General features: G+C 41.1%; 2 protein-coding genes across 3 annotated transcripts; one reads left to right on the top strand and one right to left on the bottom strand.

The window, feature by feature from the left end:
* Positions 1-1063: 1063 nt before the first annotated feature.
* mapda (N6-Methyl-AMP deaminase) lies at positions 1064-4769 on the top strand. The gene is made up of 10 exons (XM_080474862.1): positions 1064-1204; positions 1335-1465; positions 1626-1686; positions 1762-1849; positions 1922-2003; positions 2197-2323; positions 2782-2862; positions 2944-3082; positions 3164-3264; positions 4239-4769. Exons 1-10 carry the CDS (start codon positions 1163-1165, stop codon positions 4428-4430), a joined length of 1044 nt encoding a protein of 347 aa, XP_080330988.1. The 5' UTR covers positions 1064-1162; the 3' UTR covers positions 4431-4769.
* nat10 (N-acetyltransferase 10) lies at positions 4461-15394 on the bottom strand. Of its 2 annotated transcripts, none has more exons than XM_080474857.1 (28): positions 15123-15394; positions 14954-15045; positions 13936-14107; positions 13170-13292; positions 13023-13084; positions 12812-12926; positions 11984-12091; positions 11743-11876; positions 11554-11647; positions 11357-11455; positions 11113-11249; positions 10270-10394; positions 10019-10169; positions 9438-9534; positions 9214-9330; positions 8936-9037; positions 8775-8849; positions 7603-7719; positions 7343-7476; positions 7209-7257; positions 7034-7130; positions 6840-6947; positions 6135-6307; positions 5931-6050; positions 5744-5842; positions 5140-5213; positions 4969-5049; positions 4461-4888 (listed from the first exon to the last, which is right to left on the bottom strand). In XM_080474857.1, the coding sequence occupies exons 1-28, from the start codon at positions 15234-15236 to the stop codon at positions 4744-4746; spliced, it is 3114 nt and encodes a 1037-aa protein (XP_080330983.1). In that variant the 5' UTR covers positions 15237-15394; the 3' UTR covers positions 4461-4743. The 2 variants fall into 2 exon arrangements, 1 of the variants encoding a protein (XP_080330983.1); XR_013935777.1 differs by having other exon boundaries at positions 4752-4888; positions 5163-5213.
* Between the last annotated feature and the right edge of the window lie 1642 nt (positions 15395-17036).

Raw genomic sequence — 17036 nt, 5'->3', positions numbered from 1 at the left:
ATGACTCTGTGGCTGCAACATTGTGGATGAGCGCCAACACATTTTTTACAAAGCCATGAAAGTAAAAAAAAAAATGCAGAAAAAAAATGAATTAACAAGTTTCTCTGAATCATGAGGAAGTGATTTTGTGTTGAGTTGTTGTTATTGTTTTTGGTTGTCTTAATTTTGTTGTAGAAATTCACATCCGAGTCCAGAAGTACCCTGAGAGGTTTCGCTTGATTTGTTGTCTTAAGTGACATAGAGTCAGGAAAAGCACTAAGTTCTAACGTTTCTCCTTTTTAGGGCCAAAACAATTACCTAGTCTTTTCAGAAGCTCAATGAAAAGATGCCTTTAGGATGAAGCCGATTTAGGAACTCTACAAGTGAATTTCATACACTCAAACTCAAAATATCTTACAAGTAAGATTTAAACCCATTTAATACCGTGCCAGAAACTCCTAACCATTTCTCAAATCCGTCAAACAGTGTGTTATGGAAAACTGTATTGAATTCAGCACCACGATGAAATAACATTAAAACTGACCTAAAATCAAGACTAAAAATCATTAAAGTAATAGATTTGTACCATGAAAGCATTAAGATATAAAAATATTTGTGCAAGGCTGCATGGTAGTGCTTAACACTATTGCATCACAGCAAGAAGGATTTGAGTTAAATTACTGGTTGGGTCTTTCTGTTTGGAGTTTGCATGTTCTCCGTGTGTACATGGATTTTCTCCAGGTATGCTGGTCGTCCCCCCCAGACAAAAAACATACATGTGAGGTTAATCTGTGACCCTAAATTGCCCCGAGGTTTGAATGTGAGAGTGTGGTTGTCTGTCTCTGTGCTGTGAATCTGGAGACTTGCAGCAGTGGTGTATTGTTGAAAAAATACATTTGAAGGAGCGGCGGCTAGGATTTAGTTTAAAGGAAGCATTGGAAAGTGCACTCTTCTCTGCACTAAAACAAAGGCGCGACTTTTTCTTTCTTTTGTAGTAATTGTTTTATCTGACTTACTTTTGCGCGACACAAAAAAGCGGAACTTTAAGCGAGGCACCTTGGGCGGTCGAGGGACTGGTGTTTTTGTTGCACTTGGTGGTGCTACGGGAAAATACATCCTGAAAACAAAAGCAGGTTAAAGGCAGAAAACACATCGTCCGTCTCGGGATCATTATCGTTTTAAGATGGACAACGAGACTGTCTTTTATCGCGAGCTGCCAAAAGTGGTGAGTCCAGACTAAAACTATAACAATATATAATAGTGTTACCCGGAAAAGTGATTTTGAGAGGGATTGTTAAGAAAAAGTTGATGTTTGTGCTCGCCGAATGCTAACGTCAGCGTTTTGCCTGTGACAGGAGCTTCATGCTCACCTGAACGGCTCAGTCAGCTCTCAAACCATCGAGAAACTCATCGGCAGAAAACCGCATCTCAACATTGAACACAGCATGACAGCCATCGGAAAGGGCCAGCTGAGGACACTGGATGAGTGTGTTTTTATACCTGTCGTTCAAATCTCGTCATAAAATCAAAATCCAACAGCTGTCGGTCATTATATTGATTTATATGATTTCTCATTGATGGATACGTATATGTTGTACCTGCCTCAATTGATTGAACAGATTAACATTAACTGATCATGTTCACAGGTGCTTTGAGGTCTTCAAGGTCATTCACAAGCTGGTGGACACCGAGGAGGACATCCTGATGGTGAGGACGAGTGTTGCCCTCTTTAACCCTGCTCTCTTCTCAGTGTCAGTAACAGTTGTTGATTTTTCTTCTCAGGTCGCCACAGATGTAATAAAAGAGTTTGCAGCTGATGGTGTCAAATATTTGGAGCTGAGAAGTACACCAAGGGAGGAGAAAGACACAGGTAAGGATGTCGGTGTGGAACATGAATGCCTTGATTGTTTCAGCTGGTGGTTACATGTGTTTTGTTCTGTAGGGTTGACAAAGAGGAGCTATATTGAAACTGTCATAAACGCAATCCAACAGTGTAAAAGTGAGGGAGTGGACATTGACGTCAGGTAAAGAGATTTCCTGTTCCTGCAACTATATCAAATATAGAAATTTTACTTTTTTTGAAATGAAGCCACAGTTGTACATATCTATAAAATAAAAAACATGTTTGCACAGATATTTTGAGCAAAGCAGGTCGTAAGTTTTATTTTTAAAGGTGTTTTGTGTGTGGAGATTATAATAATTTTTTCTATTTTGAAGGTTTCTGGTGGCGATTGACCGCAGGAATGGGACTGAGGTTGCCATGGAGACAGTGAAATTGGCTGAAGATTTCATGCTGTCATCTGATGGTTTGGTGGTGGGACTCGACCTCAGCGGAGATCCAACGGTTTGTCAGCTTTGGGGCAGATTTGGAAAATCCAAATATAACATGTGACATGTCAGCCTGGTGGCACTTTGAATCAATTTTTTATTTTATTTTATTTTATTTTCCGGGCTGGAGGGGGGGGGGGGGGGGGGGGGGGTTTACAGCCTTTTCAGTAAAGCATTGTTTTCTTTTTATGTTATGGGAATTCAAAGGCTTTTGGAACATTTCATTATTAATGGTCAGCTACCACTCATCTAAGAACGTCTTTTGGGCTTGCCTGTTCATAATAATGTAGTTTTTCTTTCCTTGGGCTGTCTTATTTGCATATGCTGTTAGTTATTAAATCTGCCTTTTAATCATTTAGGGATGTGCACAACTCAGGAATTTAACAACCTCAACCTCTTGAAATGAGATGGAAATGTATTTGAGTTCGTATACCATGTTTATTTAGTTGGTTTTTTTCCCCCATTCCTTTTAAGGTGGGCCATGGGAAAGACCTACTTCCTGCCCTCCAGAGAGCCAAAAATTCTGGACTGAAGTTGTCATTGCATCTCTCAGAAGTATGAATGTAACAGCTGTATTTGTGTTAATTAGATTCTGTCACATTGTGAGTGCTGTCATTAAAAAGAAAATTGCCACAGGTTCCATCTCAGCTAGAGGAAACAGATCTGCTGTTAAATCTTCCACCTGACAGAATCGGTCACGGCACCTTCCTACATCCTGCAGTTGGTGGATCTCAGAGTCTGGTTGACAAAGTGGTGAAGAACAACATACCGCTGGGTAACGCTCTGGCCACATCACACACATTTTCATTATGGTGAAAAGAATCTTAATAGATTACATGAATGTCTTGTTTTCTAGAGCTCTGCCTGACATCCAATGTCAAAGGGAGCACTGTGGCACGTTACTCCGATCATCACTTCAAATATTGGTACCAGCTAGGACACCCAAGTGTCATTTGTGTAAGTTTCATCTCTCACAGCATGTAAACTTTTCAAAAAGAAAGTTATCTGAATATTTGTCTTTTTTTGTGTGTTTTGTAAAATGTATGCAAGCTAATATAACGACCAGCATATTGAGGGCAAAGTTATACACCTGATTTAAACAAATGCTGAATGGACAGGTACACTGAAAAGAATTAGAGTTCAGTTTGAAAGTTTAATCCAAACCCAGAAACTTCCAAACAGTTTTTGTATTATTCTTTATTATTTTAGCTTATAGATCACGAGTCGTGTTAGAATGCGAAGTATATCTTTTAAAAGAATTATCACAATTAGTTTTCTATAAATTGCTTGTGAAATTAAATGAATTTTTCTTTCAAATTGTCAATTCACATTCACTGTGAGCTCTGCAATAAAATGTTTTTGACTGAATTCAATATATATCTCACCTGATTTGAGGTTTTTCAAACATTTATTTTTTATAATCAGTACTTATAGGAATACGTACAGACTCACTTCTCATTATGGATGTATGAAGTAGAACACTTCAAGCTGATATGTTTTTGGATTGATGCCTGTCCCAAAATATTTAGATTTATACTGTCCACAGTAAATTTTAGAAGGACACTTGATGAACGTCCTGCAGTTATAACGGTTAACAGCACTAGGGTAATGATACACGTGTGAAAATAAAAGCACCTCCTGAGGTTCCTTTCATCCACTTCTCAGTATATAATAGAGCGTCTTTTTTATCTCAATGGGATGTGAACTAACCGTTCCTATTTGTACGTGTATGAATGCATCGTAACCGTTTTGATGACTCAAGCCGTTAAAGCATTTTTGTTAGCATTGTCAACGAGTATGTGTTATCAAATACAAAATCTACAGCTTTTATATGTTACGACTCAAACTGTAACAGTTTCCATTATTTATATCCTTTAACAAAACATCTGAGTTCTGTGATTGATCGACTTGTGCCTCTTGTTTCCTCACAGACTGACGATAAAGGCGTCTTTTGCACAGACTTGTCTCAGGAGTACCATCTGGCGGCGTCCACCTTCGGCCTGAGCCGTGCCGACATGTGGAAGCTCTCCCAGCAGGCCATAGACTGTATCTTTGCACCAGAGGCTGTGAAGCAGCAGCTCAAACAGAAGTGGAACGATTTACACCCTCAGGTGTTCAAGTGACCAGTTCAGTGAAGCCCGACACAATCATATACCTCAGGTTTTCAGTTTTTATAGGAATCACCCCAGTTTAATTCTTTTAGTGAATACATCTAATGTGTGTTATTTTATACTGCTTTATAATGTTTGTGCAGTGTTGCATACACTTGTTACAGGGAAAGCAATGGACCGGGAAATCCCGCCAGTGTGTTTTGTGATGAGTTAAAAAGAATATATTTGAATAAAAAAAAAGGAGGCATACAGTTATCTGGATGCATTTCAGTGTCTGTATGTCAGTCCAAAATATTCACATATCTCTGAGAAACATGCATCGTCATTAATGTAGTTTCTTTCCAAATTTTCCTCGTTTGTCCTTGTTCTTGAATTTTCCATGCTGCTTGTCCTTCTTGTTTAGTTTCCCGTGTTGCGGTGCCCCGTTGCTCGCTACAGCATTTCCTCCCTCCCATTTCCTCTTCTTTTCACTGTGGGCAATACGACATCGTGAGAAACACATTTCAACACCATTATTTTCTACTGCAAAAGATCCTGGATACTATTGTACCTTTTGATGCTGACAACGGCCGTGTTCCCGCCTTTTTTCAAGGCCTGGTCCCACTCCTCATCGTCTCCACGAATCCTGTACCTGAATAAACAAAGAAAACCACTGAGGCTACACTGGTTCCAAAAAAAAACTAATATGGAAGAAGGCCCCACTTCTCGCTTCCACACTCACTCATCCAGATCCATTTCTTTTACTTTCTCTACATCCTGTTTGTGCCTCTCCTCGAACTCCTTCGCCGCTTCACTCTGAAATTATTACATTTTTACTATCAAACAGATAAGTAGCTTTACAATTAAAAGTGTCAAACAAACCATTAGATTACCAAAATTTCATTAATATACAAGAGATGTTGACTCTAAAATCATGAAAAAAAAAAAAAAAAGCCTCCAATTAAAATATGACTGCACAAAAGTTTACGTCTTTCATACTAACAGTACTTCAGAAGCTCATGAAACAGAACATTAACATTAATAAACAATTTTTTTCTTCAGATTTATCAATACTACTTGAGATATTTGTCATTATCGCTTATAAACTATGAAAATATAACGGTACAGAATTGAAAGATTTCATAATTCTGCCGCAAAAAAACAATTTTCTACTTTTTTCAAATTAACTTTTATTAGTTTTTGTAGTTTATATGTTATGAGTATAAAATAACTTAAGCGTTACCCATTTCAGTGTCATTAAAAACAACAAACCCTGACAGAGATCATATTAGCTGACCATTGGTTCAAGCATGAATGGGGCATCATATATAATCTGAGGTGTGTACCAGATCTTCTTGAAGGCTACCAATGGTCGGCTCCATGGTCACTTCTTTGGTGGTGACCATCTGTGCTTCGATGGCTTTCTCCTGGATGCTTGTGTAAACCTGATCGATTGTGGATGAAAACAACAGAAAGCATGAGCGTCACTGTCGCCGATCCTTCTGCTGCGTCACACTGGTGATGTTGACTCACCTGCACAAATTTGCGGATGAGGCGGTTGAACAGGCCCATGAGCTGTGAGCTCGGGAGCTCGATCTCCTTCTCGAGCTGGTCCACAGATTTATGCTGTAGTCCGATTCCCAGCAGCAAAGCCTGGAGAACAACAGGGCCCATCAACATCTACTGAAGCAGCCGTGAACACACATCTAATCCGGTATGTTGTTGGGCCAAACGTACACACTGTGCTGCAGAGAGGGAGACGTCCCCGAGCTGCTTTAGGAAGAACATGCGTGCCACAGCCGGGATCAGGTCCATGATGAGGTGGTAGTCCACCATGCTTCTCGAGTACAACTCCAGACGTTTGAGGTCGTACGGGCTGAAATGGGCTGCCAACTCAGAGCTACTGAGAACTGTCGAGACAAGCGAGGGTCAAATCAGGTTTGGTAATTATTTTAAACTCTATCCAGTTCAATATTCTATATTTGGAGTCTTTATCAATAGTGACTTGGTGATTGTACTGGGGGGATGAGAAACCAGCTAAAGGTGCTAAAAGGCTTTAGGATGTTTCATCTGATGCACTACCGGGGAAGAAGGGAGAAGCAGAGCAAAACCAAATGGGCTGAGGACACTGGAGAACGTATGTAATCAGGAGTGATCATGTATTTTTCAAATTTATTGTTTATAAACCTATTCCTAGTATGAGTCTTGTAAAGAAAAAAGGTGTAGATTTTAACCACCGTCAAATCATTTTATTCTATTGTTTCAGCCATGCAATGGCCTCCACATCTCAGTTTATTCAGCTGTGTTTGCGTGTATACACACATAAACAGTATGTGCAGATGAATGCAATGTTCCTGCGTTTAGTTTCACAATTAATCAGCTGGAAATCATTTTCAGCAAAAGTCTGGAACATGTTTAATGAGATAATGTGTAGTGGCTTACTGCTCATCCCCTCCTTGGATTTCTTATTCTGCAAAATGTTGAGAGCCAGGCTCGGATGGAAGCTGCTGAACTGGTAGGAAAGCAGAGACAGGAAGCGCCGGCGGAAATCTAGAGGGAAATAATAAAGACTATTCAGAAGGAATGTGGTGAGATTACTCACGAGAGCTCAGCTGCACAAGTATAAACAAGCTCACCTTTCCAGAAGGCAGACAGCCATTGACCCTGCTCCGAGCCTTCCTCTGTATTCAGCTCCTTCAGCATCACACAGGAGTGCTCCCCTGTCAGGTCGTTCTAGATAGAACCACACGCCAAGAGTTACAGCGAGAGTGCAGCACAGTACAAACCAGAAACACAAATATACACACTTACAGGAGTTTGTCTCAAGTAGACGGGAGTGTATCCGGCTTTCTTCCAGAACCTGGTGAGTTGTAAACCATTTTTAATATTTGACCCTTCAGAGAGATTTGAAACCAATTCCACATTCGTCTTTATATTCAACTGACTTGAGTAGTTGTGAAGTGAGGCCATAGGAGACTCCTAAATAGTCCAGCCTCTCTGCTCTCCTCTCACTCAGCTTCAGCAGCAGAGGAGGGAGCTCTTTGCGAGGAGTGATCACCTCCTCGAGTAGAATGACGGCCTGCACAGAAAAAAGTTCTGTTTGTGTCACAGATGTGTCTGTTTGATTCATCTGCAGGGAGTCCTATTTTGAGCGCTCAAGTGAGGAAATAATGTGAATCAGATGTAAAATCCTGTGACGTCTTACCTCACTGCTGACAGAGGTGATTTCCTTGTGGTTTGAGCGTGCGCTCTCATCCATGGTGGGAAACTTGCCCTCATAGTACATCTGCAGCAGTTGGAGCGCTCGGGAGCCGTAACCCATCTGTGAGATGCATTACGGGTCAAGTCTCACCAAAGAGCTACTCAGTGACAGGCTACGTATCAAGTGTGGAAATATCTCAGTCAAAGCCTGTGGAAGACTATGATAAATAGCCAGCGAATGTATCTGAAGCACAACAGTTTTAAAATTGTATGTGTTTGCAGCAGCAGGATGTTAACTAAGTATTGGTGCCTGAGAGAATTGAAGAGGAAAACTTTGTCTACATGTACCCGTCTGATGTTACCACAATGCTGAGACTGCTGGATGTCTATCATTCATCATATATCTGTGTTGTTGCCTTCAAAGATAGTTGGGCAAACCTGTCTGTCACCACCGTGTTTGTGGGGAAAACACCCCCCTAATAAAAACCTGAAATAGCTTCCTTTGGGGCGACTAATTCACATATTCAGCCATTGATTAAAGCATATATGGTTTATGTACTCCATGGTAGGGCATGCACTGACTGCACTGTACGTACGTTGAAATGAACAAAAAGAAAAACCCATTATAATTTGTTGACGCAGTCAAGTTACACTCAAATAATTGTACAGTATTTGTGCACACAAAAAAAGGTATAACCTACAGCTCGGCAGTGAACCAAACAGCTGCAGGCAAATCAAAATCAGGCCATGACAGACAACAGAAGCACTTTGACCTTGCAGCTTATTGTGATTGAACTGAATTACTGAGAAGATTCCCACTGCTGCTATGACTCCTTTATATATTTAACAGGTTGTTAGTGAGTTCTCAGCTGATAAAAATCCCACGATAATAAACCATCATGCAGTGCGTTACATTTAGTGCAACTATTGTTGTGGAAGTTAGGCTACAGGATCAACATCACAGCAAAACGTGTTTTGATTATGTCTCTTGTCGATGTTAAAAAGAGGCAGTGTGACAGCAACGCAAAATGAAGCCAACTGTGGATGTTTGGTTAAAACCAGGGAACTACGTGTGAACGCAGACTAAAACTTAATTTAGACGGACAGAAGCCCTCTGTTGCGGGGGAAGGACCCTCCAGACAACTAAGAAACGGATGGAAAGCCTCCTGTTCTTACCCCCTGGTAGTCCGGATTGACAGCGATTCGCACCACTCTGCCTCCAGAAAGGCCGCCGAACTCCGGGTCTTGAAACTGTGAAGAGAGCAAAATTCATCACCACCAAGTAAAGCATGAAGAGCTGTGGCAGTTCTGTTCAGGCCTGTGTGAGCGTTAAATACCTGTTCTGACACGGTCCAGGGAATCAGATCACCTGAGGCCTTCTTCCCTCTGGACAGACTGTTAAGGATGGATTGTCTCGATATTTCACCTTCAAGGCACACCTGAGAACACGTACAATATATAAATACAATCTACTGGCTGTAATAAAAGTTATATAAAATGCTAAACTCCTCAGAGATGGAGTACAAGTAAATTTTTTTTCAAATAAAATTACAAATATATACACTGCTGATTTACTTGAAGAAGAGTGTTTGAGCTCTACAATGACAAACATTACCTGCACCACGGCGAGGACCTCGGGCAGTGAGTTCTGTGTGGGCGGAACCGGCGGCAGGAGGCAGAAGAGGTGATGGGCGGGAGCGTCAGACAGCATCTGCAGGTCGTTGGGGGAATTCTGGAGCCAGAAACAACAGAAAAACACGGAGTCAGCAAATGGAGCAAAGAGAATGGAAGGTGATGCAACCCCAAGTGTTGTATGTGAATGAAAAAGATGAATCTCACCTTGTAGTGCGACGCCACATAGAGAGCCATGAGACGCTGCAGGAAAGCCTCCGAAGCTTTGTGGTAACAGAACAGTGTGTCTCTGTTCACGTAATATCTGGATGGTGCCAGTTAAAGACAACACGTCCATGTTCACCATCAAGGAAACACATTTAACACAACACACACCCGGACATTTAAAGCTTTAATTGTTAGGTTGTGTTAAGTTACACAGTTTTTATGCTACATGTCCTCCCTTTCACAATTGGGATTGAAACCGGGGTCCCTCACTCTCAAGTCAAGACTGAAGCTGAGGCATCTATTTTCCTTCCTCCTCTTGTTGATTGATGGTTTTTACTGTAGGTCTCCACTACCTGAGGAACTTCAGATTTACAGATGAACTAAATATCTAAATAAATCCCTGACAGATGAATCAATATAAATCTGCATTAGACAGTTTTTACAGTAAACACTACCAAGAAAAGAGACATTACAATAACAAGCTTATCTTGAAGTCTGTTGTTTCTCAGTCAAAACGGAGGCACTGGCCCCGAGAGCGTCATTCGCCTTGAGTCAACTATTGTGAATCAAATGAAGGATACAGGTCACATGTCTGTGGAAGTGGGCAGCCAGAAATGAGTCTGGGAATGTTGAGACAGTCGAGACAGAGCAGCTCATTCAGCCACTTCTCCACCGCGTCTCCCGGAGCGTACCGAATGGACTCGTGCAGAGAAACCTCATGGAGGGAGCGAGCTGAGGGAGGAGGGACAAGCCAACAGCGATCACTCAGACTGCAGAGACACACTGAACAAGCGTACCTATGCATGCTCGCAGTGAAGGAGGTGTTACTCACCTGCTGCGAGCCTGGCTGTGTTGATGGTCCTGTTCTCTGCTGACATGCTCTGCTGACTGTCTGCACTCTGCTGCCTCAGCTGCTGGATCAGTTTGAGAGACAGCGAGCGTCCAGTTCCTTCATACCTGCAGAGAAGAGGAAAAGCAAAGAAGAATACAACTGAATGTAAATTACATATTCCATATAACCAGTGTTTGAGTATGTTTGCTGCTCTACTCAGTTCTGTTTCATTTCAGCTGATCTTCCAGATCTAAAATTCCAGGGCCCAGAAAGTATACACCTCTCTCCACAACCTGGTGTTTGTTTCTTTAGAAGTCACAGTGGGGAGCACTCTCGCCTCATAGTAAGAATATCTCCCATTCAAATGTGGGTTGGGGCCATGATGTCTTTCTGAGTGGAGTTTGCATGTTCTTGTGCATGTGTGGGTTTTATCCAGGTACTCTGCTTTACTCCCTCATGAATCTAACTTGTCTGTATACGTAAATATGTGTGTGTGCTTGTTTCTCTCGGTATCTGTCGTGGGATGGACTTGTCCAGGGTGTACCCATACTCCACTGGGATCAGCTCCAGCTCTCCTAATTTACAAAACGATATAGAAGATGAACAGTTCTTTGCACGATTCACACCAAGCCATCATTCCAAAGTACTAATGACAGACAACGAACCAACTCTCACAAAACAGAGCATGTTAATTGATGTTTAATGTAGGCACTATCAGTTCTTACTAATCTTCAGTCATCACATCTGTCTCCGACAACCGCTCATGTTGTTAATGTGTCTAAAACTGTTAATTACAATAGATGCGGCATCAAATCAAACAACCAACACTGTCTTGTGACTGACCCGTTGATGGTGGATGCCATAAAAACCAGGTAAGGCCCCAGCAGGTTCTTCACTAGTGGCAGAGGAATGGCTGCAGCCTCATCGATCACCAGCAGTTCAGCCTGTCCCAGCTTGACTGCATCACCTGGGTGGATGTACTGCCGGTCACAGTCACAGGGAGGTCAGACGTACACATTTCATCATTTCATCGATGCACCGGAAATGACGAGGAATTAAACAGAAAACTTTTTTTTTTTTTTTTTACCTGAATTGTCTGCCGATGCTCTTTGAAGATGTTCACCCGCACCACAGCTTTGTTGAACTCTGGATTCAAAGACTGGATGATCTCGTAGTCCAGATGCTCCTGTGAGTACAAACAGGACAGGAGGATGAAGTGGTATATGTGGTATATGCGCACCGAGCATAAACAATGATGTGGGCAGGAGACCTGACACAGCGTACCTGATACTCCAGGCCATCAAAGCCTTTGAAGATGAATTCAAACATGGTTTGAAGGTTGTCTGGACTCGGCGAGGTTACAAAGATGTTGGAGTAACTGTACAACACATCAGACCCTGGTTTGCAAAACAACTGATGGCAGCAGAACAGGCTTAAATGACATAATTGATGATGTCTAAAACTACCCTTTACCCAAAAGCCACAGCTCCAGCAACGGCCAGGCCAAGAGCAGCAGACTTTCCTCGACCGCGGGCGGCAGTCAGAGCAACGGTGCTCCTCAGAGTCTTCTCTGAAATCGCTTCAATGAACTTCAACACGCCCTTTGCCTGCAGGACAACAGGTGAGTTTAAGACAAGAAACAACACTGGTGAGCAAAGATAGTTTATGACTTGTACAGATATGAGTGTGTGAGTATTATATGAAAGACCCAGACCTGATCCATGGTCCTGCAGGCATCCACCAACACACCCACGGGCTGAGTGTCCTGGAGGGACTCCTTCAAATCCTTCAGCTCCTGCTCACGAGGAGATAACCCGTCCTCCTGGAGGGAGAGAGAGACGGCTGCTTAGGGAAAGAAGCAAGTGAGCAGGACAGCTGAGCTCATGTACCCACCACCATTTAAAACACACTTGGAAAAAACTAAACAAAAAAACATCATGAATATCTAAATTCATTCCTCAAGAGAATTCACCTGATAGCAAATACTTTGTTAAAAGAGGCCAGTCATAGTTTGTGCAATTTTTGCATTCATAGAAGAAAAAGTTAATGAAGGAAAAAGAAACCTCTGTGATCTAAACTTCATGATTTGTGTGTATACAGGTGCCACTCAAAAAAATTATAGAAAAGTGTTACTAGTGTTTTCTTTAACATAACATATAAAATTCAAACATTCAATCATTGGAATAAATACAACTTCTGAAAAAAAAAAGTCTTATGAAATATTACAACCTGTTCAGATAAAGTTGTTTTTTTTTCATGACTTAAGAGTTGAAATTTTGATTAAAAAAATAAATAAATAAACTTACACTGGTGTACAATGCATTTCAAATATTTGGGAATTCAAAGTACAAAAAGTGAAAAAATCCCTATAAACTTTTTCTCAGAACGCAAAACATTTTTCCCCAGAATGGTCTGAAAAACAGAAAACCTCTTTAAGTAGATGTTGTTGACTTTGCCTGACATTTAATGCAAACTATTACTCAATCACCAAACTGAGCGTTGAATCAACTCAGACATGTGTCTCCAGTTTAAAGCAGGTTACCTGAGTCTTGGGGGGCACTGGCTTGATATTTGCTATGTTGCTGGAGAGTGGCAGGATGTTCAGCTGGTCGTCAATGACCACACAGTTTTTGCAGGACGAAAGCGACAGAATGAACCTACAAACAAATTAATGCATAGATAAGAGAGAAAAAACCCCACTTAATTTTCATTCCATTGGTGAAATTTGCTCATGAAAGCCTGCGACGCCTCACCTCTCATTAAACCGTCCAACCACATCCTGATGAGCCTCAGTCCTGTAACGAGAGTGCACGTCCTGGAAGAAAACCGGTCAAAGGTCACTTCACTGACAGACTGAGCCTGACATGGGGATTTACAATGGAAAAAGAAAAACACCTCACCATGGTCATGGTGTACAGCTGCTTCAGAGAGTTCATAGTTCTCAGCAGGATGACCACAATACCTCCTCCTTCCACTGTTTCAACGGTTCTTGCCAAAAGGTTTGGAGTGAGAGCTTCAAAATCCTGCGCAACACATCAAACAACAGAAACAAAAGCTTGAAAACATCCCCTAATGACAAAATCCCCAGTAAGTATTTATCAGACTGAATATCATTTCTGTTGAGGCGAGGCGTGTTTAAACTTATTGTAGTTCCGCTGCTCCAAAGTTTGAGCTCAACTGGGCAAGATCAGTATGCAAGTACCACAATGTCTTATAAATACAGACAACTGAAAATGTTACCTTTGTTTTAGTGCAATGGGACAATTTTCTGTTTTTACATCTAATGTAAATAAAACTTATGATGGAGTTTAGTAAAAGCGATCACTTCTTAGGTTGTAAGATCTCTGCAATATGCATGTTGTCAAGCTCTGCATCACACTATGGATTTGATGACAATTTAATTTCGCAGCTAAAATTCAATAAGTTGTTCATTAAAGCATGTTGCTGAAATCTACTATTCAGTCCTCGGTCGATAAATTAGGAACAGTTGTAATTTTGACGAGCACCTTGGTCATAAACTTGTGACTGAACACATTTATCTTTCATCCTGCTCAGATGCTGACCACTGGCAGGGGTGTGTCAAAACACGCCATGACGTCTTACCCAACAACTTGACATGAAGATCATGCCTAGTCAGTGCTTCATGGCCGGGGCAGAAAGACTCACCTGTAAGACGCACATGCCGAACGTGTTACCCAGGATCTTGTGCGTCTCATTGTAGTAACAGTAGCGGATGTTAGTTGCTGCCACGAAAAGCTCGAACGGGTCGTCCTGATTCAGATTTAGAGTTCCCGTCTTGATCTTCTTCTGGAGCTGCTTCATGCGCTTCTTTCGATTACTGTTTCAAACACATTTGACAGGTGGTAAGCACTAAAGTACATTGTTATTACTATTACTCTTAAGCATTGTTCTAGAGATTTTGTAGTCTCCTACAAACTGCTTAATTCACCTTACTTTCAACACAAGTATCTGCATTTTGAGAACACTTTAATTACATAGTTGTGCATCTAAATATAGAAGCTTTGCTCAAGTGAAACAGTTAATAACACACTGGACAATATTATCAGTACACGCGCGTTCATATGAAGACAGCTATATTATTAGAAATATAGCAAGATTAAGAAATAAAAAATATAATCTGAAAAGCTGCCTGAGAATAAATATGCCATTGTAATGTAAAGCCTAATAAATGGAAACTCGTAGTGAGAGTTTACAGTGAACTCAGTCCCACCCAACACCTGAAACTTTAAATCACTGGACACTTTGAAATCCCATTTTTAAACTAAATATTTATAAACAAACAATATTCATGTTAAACAACGTTGGTGTACTGTAAATTCTGAATGTGTTGCAATATTTTGTTTTTTACATGCTATTTTAACATGTGCGCGGTTTATAGTGATCTAGGTTGTCCTGGAAGGTGCTGATAAATAAAATGTACGATTATTAATCTTAATAATAATATCACATTTCTTATTAATCAGATTAGCAGAATTCGTCAAAGTGCTTACTTGAGAGATATGTCTATGTTAACTAAAAAAAACTGAAACGTCAGAGAGAAAAAATATCTACTTATACTGTAACTTACAGCACAAGTAGTTTTGTGTTTGATTTACAGCTTGTAAGTACATTTTCCAAGCTGTGGTTATAAACGGCCTGGACGTGTGGAATGTTTGCACCTCACCTGCTGAAGCCCAGTTCCTTCTTGTAGCACCACAGGACGGAGGGTCTCGCCCTCACAGCGGCTTTGGACAGCATGTGATGCAGGATGACCACCTGGACCACACACAGGGTGGGATGTTTGAATGCAGGGACAATACAACACTAATCAACAACACGGACTGACAGATTACCTGGTCTCTCCCGCGATCTCCCACCACCACAAACATAGAGCGATGCTGCAGAGCGACGCCATTCTCGATCTGGACTCGAATCCGGTTGTCTACTTTCTTACGTACGGTTGCCATCGTTTTCCGTTATAAATTCCACAAGTTCCGGGGGTTTTGTTTGAAGGGTTCAGCAAAAAACTAACCAACTCAGCTCAGACGAGTTTACACCGCAGCCATCACGCTGTTGATACACTCACGTGGAGACTGCTGTTCATGGAGGACCCCACCGTGACGTCACCACTACGCGACACGTCTGAAAAGTTAATAAAAAACAAAAACAATTTCATAAATTGAAGAAGGATATGATTACGGCTAGAATTGATATAACTCATTGCAATAATCAGGTGGTAAAAATGCAGTGTTTCAGAAAAGTGATAACATTTGAAATAAGTAAAACGTGGCTACATCTTTGTCGCCTATTTCCACGTAGTTCAACTGATTGAACACGAGATGGTGCTGTTTCACATTCAGACAACATACACGTGGTTTTCTGGCTGCACTTAGTTTTGTCATCTTGCACTGCCTTATCTTAGGTTTGAGAAATGTCTGAAAGTCCTTGTGAAGCTCATGCTCAACTTGCCATTCCCTATCAATTTGGAGTTCCCACAGCACAGTGTCACATACTTATATTTGTATCATACATGTAATGTACACATGACTAAAAAGAGTCATCTTCTTGTTATGACATTCATCATGAAGCTCTCGGCCTTTCTGTGTGCTGTTTGTGTGTTGTGTATGCTTAGCTGTTTTTTTCTCCAGGTAACTCAGTCACCACCCACTGGCCAAAGACCTGCTGGTGAGGTTAATTGGTAAAGCTAAATTAGTATAGTGTCTCAGTCCATCTCACCTAACAATGGAATCAAGTCCAGCGCCACACAACTGTGAACTGTTTAAAGTAGTATAGTAGACAGGTGGATGGATAATTGCATATATTCTGAGAAATCATGAAACATCCACATAGATGTGTGGGAAAATACCATGAAAAACACAAAAGTGAAATGCTCTACTCCAGCTCAGATATTAATGAAATGTTCATTATAAGGGTCCGAGCCCAAGCAGAGCTGGGATAGACCCGATTAGAATGCAAGAGATTATTATCATTACACTTTATTCTGGTACTGTGGGAAAGGCTGCATTTCTGACGGCCTAAATGTGCTCAAACCGTTGTGAAAATTTGTTTAACGATGTTAAAATGCCTCCATAGTGTCCCCTACATTGTTTTCACATTTGTAACATCTACTCCAGGCAACGATGATGTGTAACTCTTCAGAAAGAGAGCCAGGGCCAAACAAGAGCTGCAGCAGAAAGACTTAGAAGTGTTTCTTTTCAACTTTATTTTTATTACAAGTTTTTCATGATCACACAAAGACAACAAGGACAATGGAGTTTGCTGGGGTTATTTAAATTTTCTAGGGAGGCGGAGTCTAGTGTAAAACGCTTTTAAAGAAACTTCAAAAAATATTTGCAAAATAAAATGTCGGGACCAGCTCAATGGACCGAAATGTCAGGAAAAGTCCTTGTGAAACTTCAGAAGGAGACAAAGTTCAGAGTTATCAGACCAAGAGCAAAAGAGAAGATCACAAACCATTTAATGAACAGAAAAAAAAAGTCGCTAACACGGCCTCTTGGAGCTGTGCTGGAGTTGTCCAAAGATTTCTCCTGTGCATCCTGGATTAAAATGAGTGACAGTAACTAGTTTAATCTGGATGCAGACAGGGAATAGTTGTAATGGGAACCTCAATTCAAACAAAGTCGTAAAACTTGTACTCCCCCCCAACCTCCGCCCCAACAGGAGGGTCAGTCAGGACAATAAAATATTCAGTTTCACTTCAGGGCACTGTCTTCAAACAATAGCCACCATCGCCGGGGGCTGTTTGA

Source organism: Lipophrys pholis, assembly GCF_963383615.2.
Source record: "Lipophrys pholis genome assembly, chromosome: 11".
NCBI classification, from domain to species: domain Eukaryota; kingdom Metazoa; phylum Chordata; class Actinopteri; order Blenniiformes; family Blenniidae; genus Lipophrys; species Lipophrys pholis.
The sequence above is the reverse complement of the archived record's forward strand: the minus strand, read 5'-3'. Positions and strand labels throughout refer to the sequence as shown.

Coding starts and splice junctions, on each gene's coding strand:
- nat10 (XM_080474857.1), bottom strand. CDS start 15,236: ATGGCAACCGTACGTAAGAAAGTAGACAACCGGATTCGAGTCCAGATC. Junction 11,250..11,356: donor AGCATCGGCAGACAATTCAG/GTAAAAAAAAAA, acceptor TGTGACCGGCAG/TACATCCACCCAGGTGATGC. Junction 6,948..7,033: donor GCTGTCTGCCTTCTGGAAAG/GTGAGCTTGTTT, acceptor ATTTCCCTCTAG/ATTTCCGCCGGCGCTTCCTG.
- mapda (XM_080474862.1), top strand. CDS start 1,163: ATGGACAACGAGACTGTCTTTTATCGCGAGCTGCCAAAAGTG. Junction 1,205..1,334: donor ATCGCGAGCTGCCAAAAGTG/GTGAGTCCAGAC, acceptor TGCCTGTGACAG/GAGCTTCATGCTCACCTGAA. Junction 1,466..1,625: donor CAGCTGAGGACACTGGATGA/GTGTGTTTTTAT, acceptor TCATGTTCACAG/GTGCTTTGAGGTCTTCAAGG.